Source organism: Myxocyprinus asiaticus, chromosome 24, assembly GCF_019703515.2.
Source record: "Myxocyprinus asiaticus isolate MX2 ecotype Aquarium Trade chromosome 24, UBuf_Myxa_2, whole genome shotgun sequence".
Lineage (NCBI taxonomy): Eukaryota > Metazoa > Chordata > Actinopteri > Cypriniformes > Catostomidae > Myxocyprinus > Myxocyprinus asiaticus.
Window position 1 is genome coordinate 164,267 of NC_059367.1, and position 22,574 is coordinate 186,840.

General features: G+C 38.3%; 1 protein-coding gene across 1 annotated transcript; it reads right to left on the minus strand.

Annotated features, from left to right (window-relative positions):
* Positions 1 to 1,065: 1,065 nt before the first annotated feature.
* Positions 1,066 to 19,192, minus strand: LOC127414573 (geranylgeranyl transferase type-1 subunit beta-like). Its single transcript, XM_051652702.1, has 9 exons — positions 19,036 to 19,192; positions 9,374 to 9,492; positions 7,473 to 7,540; positions 7,127 to 7,278; positions 6,781 to 6,913; positions 4,440 to 4,485; positions 2,890 to 3,074; positions 2,449 to 2,557; positions 1,066 to 1,879 (listed from the first exon to the last, which is right to left on the minus strand). The coding sequence occupies exons 1-9, from the start codon at positions 19,152 to 19,154 to the stop codon at positions 1,731 to 1,733; spliced, it is 1,080 nt and encodes a 359-aa protein (XP_051508662.1). The 5' UTR covers positions 19,155 to 19,192; the 3' UTR covers positions 1,066 to 1,730.
* Positions 19,193 to 22,574: the final 3,382 nt, after the last annotated feature.

Consider the following 22,574-nt stretch of genomic DNA (forward strand, 5'->3'; position numbering starts at 1 on the left):
GAATCTCCGCCCACTCTGTATCTGTGGGTGTGGCCTCACGCGAGGATGATGTGAATCTCCGCCCAATCTGTATCTGTGGGTGTGGCGTCACGCGAGGATGATGTAAATCTCCGCCCACTCTGTATCTGTGGGTGTGGCCTCACTCGAGGATGATGTAAATCTCCGCCCACTCTGTTGGTGTGGGCGTGTCCTCACTCGAGGACGATGTGAATCTCCGTCCACTCTGTCTATGGGCGTTGCCTCGCGCGAGGGTGATGTGAATCTCCGACCACTCTGTGTCTGTGGGCGTGGCCTCAGTGGAGCGGCAGTTCTTTGTGTGTCATAAAACACAACTTTCATCATGTTACATGTAAACAATAAACTGTAATCGGGTAATTGGCTTAAAACTACAAATATATTTTAACATACACGCATGTAAAATTCCTTTATTCATTAATGAATGCTTTGTGTTTGCAGTAGTCTTCTAACTGGATATAATAAAAATATATACTGTACCACAATGCAAGAGTATTTCAATATTCAAGGCTGAATCTCACAGCAGGGAAATCTTTTTATTTTGAACATGTTTTAGTGCTTCTGCATCATTGAACATCTCACATAATATTACATATGTGCTTTAGTTTGCTTATGTTAATTATAACAATTATAACATTTTGTTTAAACTATTTTCAATCTGTTTTAAGCACTGATATTGACTCAGAATTTCAATTAGACTGAAGCTATTAAAACTAAAAAAAATATCTTATTCATTTGAACTGTACAGTGTTAATATAACAGCAATAATAGTGTCAATAACTTCATAAGTCACATTCATCCTTCTGAATACAGAGAATACAAAGTTAATTTAACATTTGTTGTCCTTAAACAAGTTATAAAGAGTGTAATTCATGGAGTTATTCCAGGATGTTTACTGTGAGGATTATTATCATGTATGAGCAAGAGTTTCATCTTCATGTTGCTCAAAACATTTCAGTCTCGTCACACACAGTAAACCTGATCATGAAATGTTGAAGTAAAACTGAAGACTAACAGAAGAATTTAAGAAAGCTTGAATCAATCACAAACTGACTGTTCAAAATCATCATTTTATTTCATTGCTATTAAATATGTGCCGTCTCAGCAGCACCGTCATAAATGTGTATTTCATGGACATGATAAAAGCATTTAATATAATGACACTCGCATCTGCAATATACAGTGATAGCACTTTACAAAATAAAATATGAGCGGCATCCTTCTCATCTCTACACTTCATATAGAAAAAATAATTTCATTATTTGATCTTTGAAGCAAACATTCCAGTGTCTTCTTAAGAGATGAAAATCCGCAGGAACACTGACGTAAAAAACAAAAGTTATCAGAGGCACATTACAGAGAAATATAAGAAACAATAAGATGACATTTTAACTGGTGAAAATATATAAAGCATAAAAGAGAGATATACAGTGCATATTGATCAAACTTCCAGTTCAAATGAGTTTCATCACTGAGTCTGTTTATAAGGCAAAAACCAAGACCACTGAAAAACTCTTGAAGAGAAACACTGACGGTGGTAAAAACATGCTGGAGATGAAACGATCTTGTGTCTGACAAATGAAGAGTGACTGAATAATTGATTACGCTGAACCGATCATTTATTCATCAGCTCCACATCTGAAACTGAACGCTCACGTTGGGCTCTATCGCTGAGGTATCAGAGGTCAGACAGACGGATCGGTGCAGATCCGTCATCATGTGCTGTCGTCTCTCCACACCGCGTGCAGCTGCTGCAGGAAGTCAAAGGCGCGGTCGCTGATGTTCAGGGCGGGATGCATCTTACGCAAGTCGGGTTCTCCAATCAGAGACAAGCCGCAGATGCCGAAGTACGTGTGAAGAGGGTCTGACGCGCAGACGCCAGTGACAGGAGAGAGAGGAGAAAGTAGGTCAGTCACTCTCGCCCGACACCTGCTACTGATAGACGCCAACACACACACACACACACACACTGACACATGCTCACACACACGCTCACACACGCACACACATTAATGCAGTCAGAATAATTCACCTCATTCTTGTGGATCAACATGTAAGTTGAGAGCAGTTACTGTGTCTTTAAAACAGCATGAATAATTAATGTTGACCCCTTTTAAGACCTCGTGATGTCATCAGTGACTCTCTGCACAACATATGTGCCCCCTCCCCCCTTACTGTTCTGTCCCAAATAAAGACAAAAGTCCATTAATAATAATAATAAAGGTCAGAGTGATTATTGCTGATAAAGTCACAATGGAAACTTCATCCGTAGCTCTTCAGCTCTTCCAGTAACATGAAGTGATTTCCTCCATCATCGCAGTCACTGTGATAAACATCTGATGAATTACACATTGAGCACTCATGTATAACGTTACACTCTGGTTTCGACTGACGACAACAAACAAAAGAGCTTCAACACAACTGTAATCTTACCCGGGTGACTGTCGGGCCACTTGCCGAAACCGCCCACCAAACGGTCCTGTGTGGACAGAATGTAATTCCGGTTCTTTTCAAAGTTTGAGTACTGGAATACATCTAACAGCTGCGGAACACAACAGTGAGAGTTAATGTTAACTACATCAACATCATAAACATTCGTCTATTAACAATGAATAATGAAGACAAACAGATGAATGTTTACTTCTGTATAATCATCAGTGTTCACAGAGTGATTTTAATTGAATAATAGATATTTAATGATAGATTTTTACACATTCTGAAGTAAATATGATTGGTGTTTGTCCGTGCATCTTAAATAAACACCGTTAACACATTCTGATGATGTGTTGTGTGACACTGAATATATGTGCTCACTAGTGAGTGTACTCAAAGTTTCAGGGAGAATGAAAGCGAGGTAGATAAGGGCACTGATACCTCCAGCGTGGCACCGACCCAAAACGAGTAACACGTGTCGACGGGTTTGTTTGGTCGGCCATGGAAACCACTCTGCTGTCTGAAGATACACCAGCGGCGGATACGCTTCAGCTCTCGCTCGCTCAAAACATCCTGCAACTTTCCCATCATGCACAGAGACGCAACAGCACAAAACGTGGAACCACCTGAGAGAAAATAACAGACGAGAGAGTTTCAATGAACACTGTGTGAGTGTGAGAGAGTAATTGTGTGTCTGTGAGAGTGTGTGTGTGTGTGTGTGTGTGTGTGTGTGTGTGTCTGTGAGAGTGTGTGTGTGTGTGTGTCTGTGAGAGTGTGTGTGTGTGTGTGTCTGTGAGAGTGTGTGTGTGTGTGTGTCTGTGAGAGTGTGTGTGAGAATGTGTTTGTGTGTGGGTGTGAGAGTGTGTGTGTGTGTGTGTGTTAGTGTGTGAGTGTGTGTGTTTGAGTCTGTGAGAGTTTGTGTGTGTGAGAGTGTGTGAGAGAGTGTGTGTGTGTGTGTGTGTGTGAGAGTGTGTGTGTGTGTGAGAGAGTATGTGTGTGTGTCTGTGAGAGTGTGTGTGTTTGTGTCTGTGAGAGTGTGTGTGTGTGAGCGAGTGTGTGTGTGTGTGAGTGAGTGAGAGTGTGTTTGTGAGAGTGTGTGTGTGTGTGTGTGTGAGTGTGTGAGAGAGTGTGTGTGTGAGTGAGTCTGTGAGAGTTTGTGTGAGAGAGTGTGTGTGTGTGTGTGTGTGTGTGTGAGTCTGTGAGAGTTTGTGTGAGAGAGTGTGTGTGTGTGTTTGTGTGTGAGAGAGTGTGTGTGTGTGTGTGTGGGTCTGTGAGAGTTTGTGTGTGAGAGAGCGAGTGTGTGTGTATGAGAGTGTGTGTGTGTGTGTGTGTGTGTGAGTGTCTGTGTGTAGGAGTGTGTGTGTGTGCGTGCATGTGCGCGTGTTTGTGCGTGTGAGAGAGTGTGTGTGTGTGTCTGAGTGTGTGTGTGTGTGTGTGTGTGCGAGACTGTGTGTGTGCGAGTGTGTGCATGTGCGCGTTTGTGCGTGTGAGAGAGAGTGTGTGTGTGTTTGTGTGTGAGTGTGTGTTTGTGTGTGTGCGAGTGTGTGTGAGTGTTTGTGCGTGTGTGCGTGTTTGTGCGTATGCGTGTGAGTGTGTGTGATTAAGTGGGAGCAATGTGAGCAGCAGTTTAATGACTGAAGAGGAAAAAGCTTCAAAACATTAGTAATGTTTACATGTTCCATATTGACCTGCACTTGTCAAATAATGATTGTTTACAAATTGTGACGTGTCACAACGGCAGCAAACACATGATCTAACACACACATTACAACTCTTCTGTTATTCAGCAGTATATGAACAATGGCAACAAACTTTATTCAAGAAACACCAGCAGAATTCATTTCTGTAATCACACAAAACCATTCATTAAATAATTCAATTATATTCAATATATTCTGCTTGTGTTTCATGAATGAGACTCTGTGTGTGTAAAAACTGTTTTGCTGTAAATATAAAAATCATCACAGGAAGTTCAGAGTATCTCAACTCACCATGTGACTCCAGTCCGGCTCCTTGACCGATTCCACTGTCATACGACTGAAGAAACAATAATAGATCAAACTCCTCACACTCATATAAAGCTTACATTAAAGAGTGCTGAATGATATTAACAGATTCTTTTCAGGAGTTTAGAAGAAATCATTCAGAAGAACTTTATATGATCATTAATTATGACAGTGATGTGAGTTATAAACTATTATTGTGGTTTAGACTCTTCACACACTGACTAACAGCAGATCACATGCCCACAATAGATGAAATACAACTAAACGTGTCCTAAATAACTTGACAAGAACAGTGTTGTTGAAACATCATCACAGTATCACAACAGTATCTGATTCTTCAGTGAACGAGCGACTGAAGCGGATTATTGTCATTGTGTGTTTACAGCATCATCTGTGATAAACAGTAATCCACTGGATTACATCATCACATCACAGGTGTCTGATCTCCCGTACATGACATTTTACCCCAGCTGGGGTAACGGGATCAACAGAAGGGTGAGAGGGGTTTAATCTGTGTTTTGTGCTGGAATAATGTGATCTAGATAACGTTATCTTAGAGATGAAATCCAGCAAACGTCCGGCTCCCAGCACAACACCGACTCCTACACTCATTAGTGTAACGTAACTTGGTTATACAGAAAATATATACATTCTATTATTATAAAACAATAGTGCATCGATATATCAACATGACAGTTGTGATGGAATCACATCAATACTGAATTGTGTCAACATATTTATAATGTACAGTCTATTTTATAAACAGTTACTGTCATCATCCACCAAATTTAGCTAACAGCTATTGATAAAGCTGACTAGCTAGCTAACGCCGACATACGCTATCGTATAAACGCAGTCAATGTATCATGCAAAGAAAAGGGATTACTTCAAACTACAGTCTCTCATAGTCAGACCTATATCCACACTTTATATGAGCCCTGTTCCAGCACTGGAGAGTCAAATATAATATACAGTCTCAAAGTTTGTAGTAAAACAGTCATAACTGTGTCATTTTAATTATGCTATCTCATCTGTCAGCATGATGCCGGTGAATCACGTTCAGTCTCTTTGTACGTTACGTCGTTGTTTTGGTCGATGATCGCTCAAGTCCCTATGGAGTGTGTGCACGAGCACGAGCAACAGGCTGCAGTTCACTGAACGGCCACAGGTGTCGCTAATAACAAGTGTTTCTGAATCTTACACACTGCACCTTTAAAGTCCATGTGTCAATATTTAATAATGTCATTCATTATTTTGTAGAGGGGTCAAAATGACAATTTTTGTCTGATTTTGGAGCAAAACTACAGGTAAAAAAAAATACCATTAGAAAGGTGTCAGCATCATAATTGAATTTTTACACAGAGATAGGTACAGTAGATCTATTACTAAAATCAGCTGACTTCAGCTCCTCGTTGCTTTTTATCCCGATGGTGAGAGTTGTTTTTCCAATGTTGGAGTGCCTGTAACTCCAGAAGTATTAAAGATATCTTAATATCCTTTTAATTTCTGGTTCAGAACAAACTTTCCTTTTTGTATCTTAATTGTTAAGGCCCTATATGGTTAAATCACAGAGATACAGGGCTTTCAGTGTGGCTCCATCTGTAAATAGTTACATTATACTCATTTTCAATGGTCAAAAAATCTAATGTGTGTCACATGGTATGAAGACAGTTTTTCTTGTCTAATGTACAAATAATGTTGAAACTAGAAATGTATCTTTATTTATTCACATTAAAACAATGTCAAAATCTTGATTTTCGATACTGAAAATACACTATAATTCAGAATAAGTGACACATGTGGCTCTTCAGTTAGTACAATAACTATATCTAGTGTTTATTTCTGAAACGTACATCAAAGCTCTGGGTCCAAATAAAAAAAGATGCTGAAACTGTATTTCACTGAATTGTTTTTTATATAATTATCTTTTTATTATAGTACATTTTTCTTTTTTAACTGGTTTTAGTAATAGACCTACTTATCTCTTTGTACAAATAAAATAATGACCCCTCTATAAATAATGGATCACACTAAATCAATGTTGATCCATAGCATTTAATATTTTGGCTTTCATCTTCATTTATGTTTTGTTTGTTTTTTAGCAGTAAAAAAATTATATATCAAAAACAAAATTGTTGACACAGAATGACCCAGAAACAATCGCAGTAAACGCAGAATTAAACTGATTGTGTAACGTGAAACAGGATTTTTAATGAGAATTAAATGTAGGGCGGAACTTGATTGGATGATGAAAAGTGTCTCTATATGACAGCTGGTTGTGTGTTTGTGTGTATTTGACTGGTGTTTGTGTGTTTGTGTTACTCACAGTACTTCTTCTGATGTAGTCGATGGCTTTCTGGCGGTCCATTCCAGACCAGTCGTCCAGCATATAACAGATACAGGCAGCACAGTACACAAACCTCATGTCATTCTCACTGCCTTCTGGAACAGCATAAAAACTGCAGTGCAAACAAAACAAGACATTTGAAGACTGCAAACATTCATATAAAACACATCTATTCCAATTAATCTGTGCAATGTTAATGCGATAAAAGCAAAATCTGCTAATCAAAAATACCAGTTTGATTGTGCTGCTGTACCACTCTGAATATTTGACATACTACTGTAAACAACAATATCATACATGTGAAACACATGTGAGAATAACTCACCTGCCGTCCTCCAGCTGTAGCGCCTTTAAACCAATCAGACAAGCGTCTTTATTGACACGACTCAGATCGTCACCCAGGATAATGAGACAAGCAAGTCCAGTGTACGTCATCGCCACGTGACCGCTGTCATATGAATGAAGAACACCTGGACCCTGTGAAGAGATTTACACACGGACACGCATTCATATGTATTACTGCTGTATTAGTGAACTCTATCTAAAGTTCAGTTTGTATAAACTGTAAGACTGAAAACTGAAAAACTGTAAGCTACTGTGATTTTTAAATGCCCTGTCCTGCCCACTGCTGTTTCTTCAAGTTTATGCCACAAGCAGAATATTATCCGTACCTTAGAAGTGTTATATGGAACTCCAATGTGTGATGAACCGCGGAAGCCACAGCGTGAGAGATTCGACTCTGATCATACAGAAAGAACCATCATCTAATGACACTGCCAAGCTTTACAGCAGCAATACTGCCCTCTAGTGCTTTTACCCTTCCCCAAATATACACAATAAACTCAAAGCAACTTCTTTTACTTTACTGTAGTATTAAAAAAAACATACAGTTGAAGTCAGAAGTTTACATACACTTAAGTTGAACTCATTAAAACAAATTTTTTAATCACTCCACAGATTTCATATTAGCAAACTATAGTTTTGGCAAGTCGTTTAGGACATCTACTTTGTGCTTGACGTGAGTAATTTTTCCAACAATTGTTTTATTGTTTGTTGGGTCAGAAGTTTACATACACTAAGTTAACTGTGCCTTTAAGCAGCTTGGAAAATTCCAGAAAATGATGTCAAGCCTTTAGACAATTAGCCAATTAGCTTCTGATAGGAGGTGTACTGAATTGGAGGTGTACCTGTGGATGTATTTTAAGGCCTACCTTCAAACTTAGTGTCTCTTGCTTGACATCATGGGAAAATCTAAATAAATCAGCTAAGACCTCAGAAAAACAATTGTGGACCTCCACAAGTCTGATTCATCCTTGGGAGTAATTTCCATATGCCTGAAAGTACCACGTTCATCTGTACAAACAATAGTACACAAGTATAAACACCATGGGACCACACAGCCATTATACCGCTCAGGAAGGAGACTCATTCTGTCTCCTAGAGATGAACGTAGTTTGGTGTGAAAAGTGCAAATCAATCCCAGAACAACAGCAAAGGACCTTGTGAAGATGCTGGAGGAAACAGGTAGACAAGTATCTATATCCACAGTAAAACGAGTCCTATATTGACATAACCTGAAACACTGCTCAGCAAGGAAGAAGCCACTGCTCCAAAACCACCATAAAAAAGCCAGACTACAGTTTGCAAGTGCACATGTGGACAAAGATCTTACTTTTTGGAGAAATGTCCTCTGGACTGATGAAACAAAAATTGAAATGTTCGGCCGTAATGATCATCGTTATGTTTGGAGGAAAAAGGGTGAGGCTTGCAAGCCGAAGAACACCATCCCAACCGTGAAGCATGGGGGTGGCAGCATCATGTTGTGGGGGTGCTTTGCTGCAGGAGGGACTGGTGCACTTCACAAAATAGATGACATCATGAGGAAGGAAAATTATGTGGATATATTGAAGCAACATCTCAAGACATCAGACAGGAAGTTAAAGCTCGGTCGCAAATGGGTCTTCCAAATGGACAATGACCCCAAGCATTCCTCCAAAGTTGTGGCAAAATGACTTAAGGACAACAAAGTCAAGGTATTGGAGTGGCCATCACAAAGCCCTGACCTCAATCTGATAGAACATTTGTGGGCAGAACTGAAAAAGCGTGTGCGAGCAAGGAGGCCTACAAACCTGACTCAGTTACACCAGTTCTGTCTGGAGGAATGGGCCAAAATTCCAGCAACTTATTGTGAGAAGCTTGTGGAAGGATACCCAAAACATCTGACCCAAGTTAAACAATTTAAAGGCAATGCTCCCAAATACTAACAAAGTGTATGTAAACTTCTGACCCACTGGGAATGTGATGAAAGAAATAAAAGCTGAAATAAATCATTCTCTCGACTATTATTCTGACATTTCACATTCTTAAAATAAAGTAGTGATCCTAACTGACCTAAGACAGGGAATGTTTTCTATGATTAAATGTCAGTAATTGTGAAAAACTGAGTTTAAATGTATTTGGCTTAAGTGTATGTAAACTTCTGACTTCAACTGTAAATAAGATGAGCCATTCATATATAACAGAAAGTATGAGAGAAGTGGAAGCCCATCATCTGATGAGAGAAAAGACTTACTATCATCTGTGGGCAGAACTTGCAGTGAATAAATCCACTCGATTAAACTGGGTTTGTCTACAACATCCAAAGCATCAAGAACATCCAGCCCCGACAGAGCAAAAAATACAATAGTCAACCTACACATGAAAAAACACATGAAGAACAAATGTTACAGCACTAAACACTACAAATAATATACATCACAATAAACAGTGAACATTATACATGACTATATACACTAAATATGACTATAAACACTATTCACTACACTTTACATCACTATAAATACTTTACACTCCATATATCACTCTAAATAATATAAAATAATATACACGCAAATTAGTGCTCAACCGACATATCGGTATCGGCATACACTATATTGCCAAAAGTATTCGCTCACCCATCCAAATAATTAAATTCAGGTGTTCCAATCACTTCCATGGCCACAGGTGTATAAAATGAAGCACCTAGGCATGCAGACTGCTTCTACAAACATTGTGAAAGAATGGGCCGCTCTCAGGAGCTCAGTGAATTACAGCGTGGTACTGTGATAGGATGCCACATGTGCAACAAGTCCAGTCGTGAAATTTCCTCGCTACTAAATATTCCACAGTCAACTGTCAGTGGTATTATAACAAAGTGGAAGCAATTGGGAATGACAGCAACTCAGCCACGAAGTGGTAGGCCACGTAAAATGACAGAGCGGGGTCAGCAGATGCTGAGGCGCATAGTGCGCAGATGTCGCCAACTTTCTGCAGAGTCAATCGCTACAGACCTCCAAAGTTCATGTGGCCTTCAGATTAGCTCAAGAACAGTGCGTAGAGAGCTTCATGGAATGGGTTTCCATGACCGAGCAGCTGCATCCAAGCCATACATCACCAAGTGCAATGCAAAGCGTCGGATGCAGTGGTGTAAAGCACGCCGCCACTGGACTCTAGAGCAGTGGAGACGCGTTCTCTGGAGTGACGAATCACGCTTCTCCATCTGGCAATCTGATGGACGAGTCTGGGTTTGGTGGTTGCCAGGAGAACGGTACTTGTCTGACTGCATTGTGCCAAATGTGAAGTTTGGTGGAGGAGGGATTATGGTGTGGGGTTGTTTTTCAGGAGCTGGGCTTGGCCCCTTAGTTCCAGTGAAAGGAACTCTGAATGCTTCAGCATACCAAGAGATTTTGGACAATTCCATGCTCCCAACTTTGTGGGAACAGTTTGGGGATGGCCCCTTCCTGTTCCAACATGACTGCGCACCAGTGCACAAAGCAAGGTCCATAAAGACATGGATGAGCGAGTTTGGTGTGGAAGAACTTGACTGGCCTGCACAGAGTCCTGACCTCAACCTGATAGAGCACCTTTGGGAAGAATTAGAGCGAAGACTGTGAGCCAGGCCTTCTCGTCCAACATCAGTGTCTGACCTCACAAATGCGCTTCTGGAAGAATGGTCAAAAATTCCCATAAACACACTCCTAAACCTTGTGGAAAGCCTTCCCAGAAGAGTTGAAGCTGTTATAGCTGCAAAGGGAGGGCCGATGTCATATTAAACCCTATGGATTAAGAATGGGATGTCACTTAAGTTCATATGCGTCTAAAGGCAGATGAGCGAATACTTTTGGCAATATAGTGTATATTTTACCGATATGCGCCGGTATGAAAACTTTTTTTCAGAACATATAATGCAGAAAACAATGCTTTAGAATTGGTGTCATAGTGTAGTTTGTCCAGCAGAGCGCGCTCCGACTCCATTGTTTACAGAGCTGACTCTGAGCTGACGGTGGTTCTGCAGACAGGGCGGAGTTCAGCTGTGTCTTGGTAAGTTAACTAGTTTGTGAAATACATAATGGAAACTTAATAAACAATGACCCCATCATTTTCCCTTTTTGATATGACCCTGTCCCTGACGTCTGTTTGCTGTTAGTCAGCTATAGTTTGTCAGTGCACTCAGTAATGTAGCAGATTGAAAGATAAACATCAGAGCATCTTTTTGCAGCTCAGCAGACAATGATGCGGTGGTGGATTGTATCTGATGAGTGTTGATTTCACGCTATGTTGTTACGTAGTTGGTAAGACACAATGCTGGAAAGTAAATAAAGTCCATCTTTTACTCTCCATGACAACAAGCTTTTAGCTAACTAGCTAATCACGTAGCTACTTTCAATAACTACGTTTCCATCCAAGGATTTTTTGCGAAAAAGTTTTAGCACATCAAAATATAGCTGATGGAAAAGCAAATTATTGCTAAAATTTCACAAGTGTTGACATAATATTTTTCCGTTTAACTCTAGCGCATAAACTCTACATCGATACTTCAAATGTCACAAAAAACTAGTTTGAAAACACTTTTTGTTGAGAAAATTGGCATTAATGCAAAAATGTAGTGTCACATGACAGAATTTACCCCAATTGTTAGCCTGTTAATCATGACGACAGTATACACCCTTGAAAGCCAATATATTGTACGTGATTATGGATTGATCTGAATGGCATAAAGATCCGATCACTGCAAACATGACACTTCCAGGAGTGCCAACACAAATATCTCATATCATGCACCAGTCATCGACAAGTGCAAGGAGAACAAATTAATGGCCACTGTTTGCAATTAATTTAATCATTGTAGCCATCCGTTTATTTATTAAAGTTGCTTTTCCAAACCATTCAAAATAATAGAAGGCAGTCAGTGAATTAGCCCACAATACAAAAAACATCATTTCTGTGCACAAAGATGTTTTATATTAAAAATGAATACACAATACTAGGAGAAAAGCATTAGTGTTTTTTTCGAACACGAACATATAGCCCAATTTCATTAAATTATTGTTTATACTTCTGAAAAAATGCTGGCAAAATTCCCTGTATTAAATTAAATAAATTACCAAACGAAAAATGCATTAAATTAAAATAATAAAAATAACCAAATGAAAAAATTTATATTTTTAGACCTATATATGCCTTTTCTTTACACAAACTTAAATTAGCCGTACCCTGTTCTGTAGATGAAAAAAGAATCTACAGAATGTTCTAGACTTTTTTTAAGACTATAAACTATCAGAACTATTTGTCCAATGCTGAGTACACTTTCAGAAAACCAGCTTTTGAACATTTTAAAACTTTTAAATATTTTAAATCTAACCCTCTTTACCTCAGATCACATTTGCTGAGCTTCTTCAGAAAATGTAAATTGCATTATGACGCTAAAATTAATTTTAGATGATAATCAAGTTCAGTTGACTACACACTCCATACATCACTATAAACACTATTCACTACACTATCTACATCCCCATAAACACTGTAGGCCTATACACTCTATACATCACTATACACTACACTATCCACAACCCCATAAACACAGTAGGCCTATACATGACTATACACTCTATACACTACACTATATACAGCCCCATAAACATTGTAGGCCTATACGTGACTATACATTACTACAAATACTACACACTACACTATATACAGCCCCATAAACACAGTAGGCTTATTCATGACTATACACTCCACTATCTACATCCCCATAAACACTGTAGGCCTATACGTGACAATACATCACTACAAATACTACACACTACACTATATACAGCCCCATAAACACAGTAGGCCTATACGTGACTATACACTACACTATCTACAACCCCATAAACACTGTAGGCCTATACGTGACTATACACTCTATACACTACACTATCTACATCCCCATAAACACAGTAGGCCTATACGTGACTATACACTCTATACATCACTATAAACACTATACAATACACTATATACAACCCCATAAACACTGTAGGCCTATATGTGACAATACATCACTACAAATACTACACACTACACTATATACAGCCCCATAAACACAGTAGGCCTATACGTGACTATACACTCTATACACTACACTATCTACAACCCCATAAACACTGTAGGCCTATACATGACTATACACTCTATACACTACACTATATACAGCCCCATAAACACAGTAGGCCTATACGTGACTATGCACTCTATACACTACACTATATACAGCCCCATAAAAACTGTAGGCCTATACGTGACTATACACTCTATACACTACACTATATACAGCCCCATAAAAACTGTAGGCCTATACGTGACTATACACTCTATACACTACACACAGCCCCATAAAAACTGTAGGCCTATACGTGACTATACATCACTACAAATACTACACACTACACTATCTACAGCCCCATAAACACAGTAGGCCTATACGTGACTATACACTCTATACACTACACTATCTACATCCCCATAAACACTGTAGGCCTATACGTGACTATACACTACACTATCTACATCCCCATAAACACAGTAGGCCTATACGTGACTATACACTACACTATCTACATCCCCATAAACACTGTAGGCCTATACGTGACTATACACTCTATACACTACACTATATACAGCCCCATAAAAACTGTAGGCCTATACGTGACTATACACTCTATACACTACACACAGCCCCATAAAAACTGTAGGCCTATACGTGACTATACATCACTACAAATACTACACACTACACTATCTACAGCCCCATAAACACAGTAGGCCTATACGTGACTATACACTCTATAAACTACACTATCTACAGCCCCATAAACACTGTAGGCCTATACGTGACTATACACTCTATACACTACACTATCTACATCCCCATAAACACTGTAGGCCTATACGTGACTATACACTCTATACACTACCCTATCTACAACCCCATAAACACTGTAGGCCTATACGTGACTATACACTCTATACACTACACTATCTACATCCCCATAAACACTGTAGGCCTATACGTGACTATACACTCTATACACTACACTATCTACAACCCCATAAACACTGTAGGCCTATACGTGACTATACACTCTATACATCACTATAAACACTATACAATACACTATATACAGCCCCATAAACACAGTAGGCCTATACGTGACTATACACTCTATACACTACACTATCTACATCCCCATAAACACTGTAGGCCTATACATGACTATACACTCTATACACTACACTATCTACATCCCCATAAAAACTGTAGGCCTATACGTGACTATACACTCTATACACTACACTATCTACATCCCCATAAACACTGTAGGCCTATACGTGACTATACACTCTATACACTACACTATCTACAGCCCCATAAACACTGTAGGCCTATATGTGACTATACACTCTATACACTACACTATATACAGCCCCATAAAACTCTATACACTACACTATATACAGCCCCATAAACACAGTAGGCCTATACATGACTATACACTCTATACATCACTACAAATACTACACACTACACTATCTACATCCCCATAAACACTGTAGGCCTATACATGACTATACACTCTATACACTACACTATATACAGCCCCATAAACACAGTAGGCCTATACGTGACTATACACTCTATACACTACACTATCTACATCCCCATAAACACAGTAAGCCTATACATGACTATACACTCTATACATCACTACAAATACTACACACTACACTATATACATCCCCATAAACACAGTAGGCCTATACGTGACTATGCACTCTATACACTACACTATATACAGCCCCATAAAAACTGTAGGCCTATACGTGACTATACACTCTATACACTACACTATATACAGCCCCATAAAAACTGTAGGCCTATATGTGACTATACACTCTATACACTACACACAGCCCCATAAAAACTGTAGGCCTATACGTGACTATACACTCTATACACTACACTATCTACAGCCCCATAAACACAGTAGGCCTATACGTGACTATACATCACTACAAATACTACACACTACACTATATACAGCCCCATAAACACAGTAGGCCTATACGTGACTATACACTACACTATCTACATCCCCATAAACACTGTAGGCCTATACGTGACTATACACTCTATACACTACACTATCTACAGCCCCATAAACACTGTAGGCCTATACGTGACTATACACTCTATACACTACACTATATACAGCCCCATAAAAACTGTAGGCCTATACATGACTATACACTCTATACACTACACTATACACAGCCCCATAAACACTGTAGGCCTATACATGACTATACACTCTATACACTACACTATCTACATCCCCATAAAAACTGTAGGCCTATACGTGACTAAACACTCTATACACTACACTATCTACATCCCCATAAACACTGTAGGCCTATACGTGACTATACACTCTATACACTACACTATCTACAACCCCATAAACACTGTAGGCCTATACATGACTATACACTCTATACACTACACTATCTACATCCCCATAAAAACTGTAGGCCTATATGTGACTATACACTCTATACACTACACTATCTACATCCCCATAAACACTGTAGGCCTATACGTGACTATACACTCTATACACTACACTATCTACAACCCCATAAACACTGTAGGCCTATACGTGACTATACACTCTATACATCACTATAAACACTATATACAGCCCCATAAACACTGTAGGCCTATACGTGACTATACACTCTATACACTACACTATATACAGCCCCATAAAAACTGTAGGCCTATACGTGACTATACACTACACTATATACAGCCCCATAAAACTCTATACACTACACTATCTACAACCCCATAAACACTGTAGGCCTATACATGACTATACACTCTATACACTACACTATCTACATCCCCATAAAAACTGTAGGCCTATATGTGACTATACACTCTATACATTACACTATCTACATCCCCATAAACACTGTAGGCCTATACGTGACTATACACTCTATACACTACACTATCTACAACCCCATAAACACTGTAGGCCTATACATGACTATACACTCTATACACTACACTATCTACATCCCCATAAAAACTGTAGGCCTATACGTGACTATACACTACACTATCTACATCCCCATAAACACTGTAGGCCTATACGTGACTATACACTCTATACACTACACTATCTACAACCCCATAAACACTGTAGGCCTATACATGACTATACACTCTATACACTACACTATCTACAACCCCATAAACACTGTAGGCCTATACGTGACTATACACTCTATACATTACACTATCTACAACCCCATAAACACTGTAGGCCTATACGTGACTATACACTCTATACACTACACTATCTACAACCCCATAAACACTGTAGGCCTATACATGACTATACACTCTATACATCACTATAAACACTATACAATACACTATATACAGCCCCATAAACACAGTAGGCCTATACGTGACTATACACTCTATACACTACACTATATACAGCCCCATAAAAACTGTAGGCCTATACATGACTATACACTCTACTATATACAGCCCCATAAACACAGTAGGCCTATACATGACTATACACTCTATACATCACTATAAACACTATACAATACACTATATACATCCCCATAAACACTGTAGGCCTATACATGACTATAAACACTATACAATACACTATATACAGCCCCATAAACACTGTAGGCCTATACGTGACTATACACTCTATACACTACACTATATACAGCCCCATAAAAACTGTAGGCCTATACGTGACTATACACTCTATACACTACACTATATACAGCCCCATAAAAACTGTAGGCCTATACGTGACTATACACTCTATACACTACACACAGCCCCATAAAAACTGTAGGCCTATACGTGACTATACACTCTATACACTACACTATCTACAGCCCCATAAACACAGTAGGCCTATACGTGACTATACATCACTACAAATACTACACACTACACTATATACAGCCCCATAAACACAGTAGGCCTATACGTGACTATACACTACACTATCTACATCCCCATAAACACTGTAGGCCTATACGTGACTATACACTCTATACACTACACTATCTACAGCCCCATAAACACTGTAGGCCTATACGTGACTATACACTCTATACACTACACTATATACAGCCCCATAAAAACTGTAGGCCTATACATGACTATACACTCTATACACTACACTATACACAGCCCCATAAACACTGTAGGCCTATACATGACTATACACTCTATACACTACACTATCTACATCCCCATAAACACTGTAGGCCTATACGTGACTATACACTCTATACACTACACTATCTACAACCCCATAAACACTGTAGGCCTATACATGACTATACACTCTATACACTACACTATCTACATCCCCATAAAAACTGTAGGCCTATATGTGACTATACACTCTATACACTACACTATCTACATCCCCATAAACACTGTAGGCCTATACGTGACTATACACTCTATACACTACACTATCTACAACCCCATAAACACTGTAGGCCTATACGTGACTATACACTCTATACATCACTATAAACACTATACAATACACTATATACAGCCCCATAAACACTGTAGGCCTATACGTGACTATACACTCTATACACTACACTATATACAGCCCCATAAAAACTGTAGGCCTATACGTGACTATACACTACACTATATACAGCCCCATAAAACTCTATACACTACACTATATACAGCCCCATAAACACAGTAGGCCTATACGTGACTATACACTCTATACACTACACTATCTACATCCCCATAAAAACTGTAGGCCTATACATGACTATACACTCTATACACTATACTATCTACAGCCCCATAAACACAGTAGGCCTATACGTGACTATACACTCTATACATTACACTATCTACATCCCCATAAACACTGTAGGCCTATACGTGACTATACACTCTATACACTACACTATCTACAACCCCATAAACACTGTAGGCCTATACATGACTATACACTCTATACACTACACTATCTACATCCCCATAAAAACTGTAGGCCTATACGTGACTATACACTACACTATCTACATCCCCATAAACACTGTAGGCCTATACGTGACTATACACTCTATACACTACACTATCTACAACCCCATAAACACTGTAGGCCTATACGTGACTATACACTACACTATCTACAACCCCATAAACACTGTAGGCCTATACGTGACTATACACTCTATACACTACACTATCTACAACCCCATAAACACTGTAGGCCTATACATGACTATACACTCTATACATCACTATAAACACTATACAATACACTATATACAGCCCCATAAACACAGTAGGCCTATACGTGACTATACACTCTATACACTACACTATATACAGCCCCATAAAAACTGTAGGCCTATACATGACTATACACTCTATACACTACACTATATACAGCCCCATAAACCAGTAGGCCTATACATGACTATACACTCTATACATCACTATAAACACTATTCAAAACACTATATACAGCCCCATAAACACAGTAGGCCTATACATGACTATACACTCTATACATCACTATAAAGGTCTATCCATCATTCATCTATTCATCAAAGTCTGTTTAGGAAGAATTAACAACACTTTACGAACACGTGAGTCAGACGAATTACACACAAACTGCCCGCGAGAGTCTGTGATTATTTAATGACGGATAATAATGTAATAACTTGATAACATTGTAAACATGAACTCTGTTGTTGTACTGAAGTATCACTTCCGTCCTGCGGGGGTCAGTCTGTTGTGATATATGACAACTGTTTAAATGATCGTTTCACCTGCTGGTCTCGTACGGCGCGTATCTCTCGGGCAGCACGTGCAGGCAGCGCAGGAAGAATCGCACGTGCCGCTCGCGCATAAAATCATCACGATCAAAATCACTGAACACCTCCGCCATCTTCACACCGCCCGCCGCTTCCGGTACACACACCGGAAAACATGAGGCAAAATAAAAGTCCTATCCTGCTAAACATACGTATAAACAATACATTAAGTGCTGTACATTATATCTTGTTTAACTTTGAAAATCCATAACTTTCAGTGAATGCCAGGTATTCAAAATGTATTAATTATCCATGTTTTACATCCACAACATGGGAAAAACAGAAGTCTTTGTGTTCTGACTTCGTCTTTTTCCTCAAACTTTCAGAAATAGAAACACTGAAACATAAACTTGTAAGAACTATAATAAAATCTTTAAGTGTATGTAAATGCACATTTGTTTAATTTTCAGTTTTACTGTTGATCTTTTATCATTATTAATATCTCTATAATTGCTCCCTGTTTCTGTTTGATACATTCTAGTTTTTTATGGAAATACAAAAAAAAAAAAAAAAAGGTTTGGTTAAAAAAATAAAATGTCAGCCATTAAACGTTGCAAATGCTTTTAATTCTTTCCTTGAAAATGAATGCAATTTAATTTGTATGAATGTGGTCTTTTTAAATGGTAAAAAACTTTTTTTAATGATTTCCAGATGCATTGTGATATATATATATATAAAAAGTTTAATTCAATGAAGATTTCATGAAGATGTCAGAACTTAAATATTGATATCTTTAAGAACAATAATTGTATTTAACATCTCAGAGGTTTGCTGGTTGAGTTGTTGTGCATCAGGATATCACAAGTCTTGTCTCCATGTGGGAACGGCCCAGTGGAGAACATGTAAACATTCAATCTCTAAACATGAGCAGCCATTATCACACTTCAGACGATTCAAAACTGCTAAACAAACCGATCAAGAGGAGCATCTGTCCTGGGAACATTACTGACATGTTACATGTTTCCTGAAGGATTCAGAGTCAACATTACATTTAAAGAAACATTCTCATCACCTCACTTAATAACAATCTCAGAATATAATAATATTATGTCAGCTGAAACAACATGAGACAATACAACACCTGCTGAAGAAAACCATGAATCAACATGATTCGACAATATACAGCATAAAGCCAAACAAACGTGACAAATTTCTCAAATTGATATAAATTGTGTATTTTTGATGACTGAATATTCCTGTACAGCCGTCAGTGAAGTTTATGTAAATATCTTTTAATCTGTGGATATGGATGAAGCTCTGATGAGTATCATGACACTTCCATGAATATTCCAGAATATGATATGATGAGGACTCAAAGTGAACAAATCAAATGTGTACAATTCGTCTCATTACCTGATCATGAGCACTGATGAATGTAGGACACATTTATTCAAGGTTATTTAAAGACGCCACAAAAGTAGGCCACGTGTCACATGTCGACTCCCGAAAGAAAAACACAGAAAGGAAAAAGTGAGAAAACGTGTAAGTATAATGAAAGTGTATACTAGTTCCTCAAAAACTACATATTCTGTACATTAATGTTATATTAGATGTGAATAAGTGATTACAGATCTGTATAAAACATTTGAGTTTCATTGTAAAAGTTTTCAAAATTATAAAACATTAATAAATAAGGCAGATCCCTTTATAAAGACTGTGTACATTAACGACCATTTCCTCCCAGAAATAGAAGACTTAATACGTGTTTCTTTCTATGACAACAGCACTATAATAAATGGTAATTATAAATATCTGCACATACATATATATAATATCAGGCTGTAAATGTAAACACATTGACATCAGAGGATCACTGAAAGAACTTTAAAAAATAAAACGTGCAAAAATAAATTAAAAACCTTTTAGTTGTAATGAAAGTAATTAAGCAGCTATGGTGCAAGTTGAACATCAATAACATCAAACGTCATTAGTTCTCGTAACTACATGACATCAAACCTGTGCCATATGAACCAGATTTGATTTGAGCTGCAGATAATTATATTTCAATCGGTTCATTACACAAAACTATCACATGACTTCAGAAGATTTGGAAGTCAATAGACCTCATTCACGGTAATAACATTTTAATTTCTGACGTGAATGAAAACGAGGCTGTGACGGACAGACGTACAAACTCTTTAATTACATGTACTGTATAAAGCTGCTAGATCACATCTCATTTTACACATCTCATGTTATCTGGACTTTTTTGTCAACTGAAATTTCTTGTCTGGATGTAAACAGTACAGCCCATTTAAGACACTTTAAAAGGACAGTTCACCCAAAAATGAAAATTCTCTCATCATTTACTCACCCTCATGTCATCCCGGATGTGTTTGACTTTCTTTCTTCTGCAGAACACAAATGAAGATTTTTAGAAGAATATTTCAGCTCTGTAGGTCCATACAATGCACGAAGAATGTGAATCACCAAACACAAAAGAAGATTTATAGTAAAAAAGGATTTATATATTGATCTGTTTCTCACCCACACCTATCATATCACTTCTGAAGTCATGGATTAAACCACTGGAGTTGTATGGATTACTTTTATGCTGTCTTTATGTGCTTTTTGGAGCTTCAAAGTTCTGGTCACCATTCACTTGCATTATATGGACCTACAGAGCTGAAATATTCTTCTAAAAATCTTCATTTGTGTTCTGCAGAAGAAAGAAAGTCAAACACATCTGGGATGGCATGAGGGTGAGGAAATTAGATATTTTTCACTTTTGGGTGAACTGTCCTTTTATCTGGGGTGGCTTTAGACTGGTTTGTTTCCTACTTGACAAATAGGAAATTTGTAGTGTCTGTTGGAGACGAGATGTCCTCCTCTTCAACTATATATTGTGGTGTTCCGCAAGGATCTGTGTTAGGGCCAATATTGTTTTCACCAGGGACATCGCTACACCTATTATAGGGGTGCTTTAGCCCCCCTAAATAAATCAAAATATCAGTCAATATATTTTCTCTTTTCTTTCTTTTTTTTCGTCAACCATTCCCTCGCATCTTAAACTTCATACCGGGCGGGTACTAGGACCTGTGGGAGGCTGCTGCATGTGCTAGTGACTGAACACCACACACTGAACCAGGACAGAAGCAGTGCGTATTTTTTTCGGCATCTATGTTAACAAATTAATGTATTTACATCGGAAGCAGAAGCAGCGTGTGAGCTGCACTGCAGCAGGAGTTTCGGCGTCGACTAATTTTGCAGCGCAGCTCACACTGAATTAAAGTGACACTGCACTGTTGATAGACATCATGAAGAGGAGTTGATACGAAAAAGCAGATATTGCACAGAATAAGCATATATTTGTTGTTTAGTGTGTTTTTATTTTAATTATAGCTCACAGGAATACAAATAATAATAAAATATATAAACTCAGCAAAAAAGAAACATCACTTTTTCAGGACACTGTATTTTAAAGATAATTTTGTAAAAATCCAAATAACTTTACAGATATTTATTGTGAAGGGTTTAAACAATGTTTTCCATGT

What these genes read in the sequence shown, in the direction of transcription:
- LOC127414573 (XM_051652702.1), bottom strand. Translation starts at nt 19,154, where the DNA reads ATGGCGGAGGTGTTCAGTGATTTTGATCGTGATGATTTTATGCGCGAG. An exon ending in GCGCCGTACGAGACCAGCAG is followed by an intron (nt 9,493 to 19,035) that starts GTGAAACGATCA and finishes TTTCATGTGTAG; the next exon opens with GTTGACTATTGTATTTTTTG. An exon ending in CTACAGCTGGAGGACGGCAG is followed by an intron (nt 6,914 to 7,126) that starts GTGAGTTATTCT and finishes TTTGCACTGCAG; the next exon opens with TTTTTATGCTGTTCCAGAAG.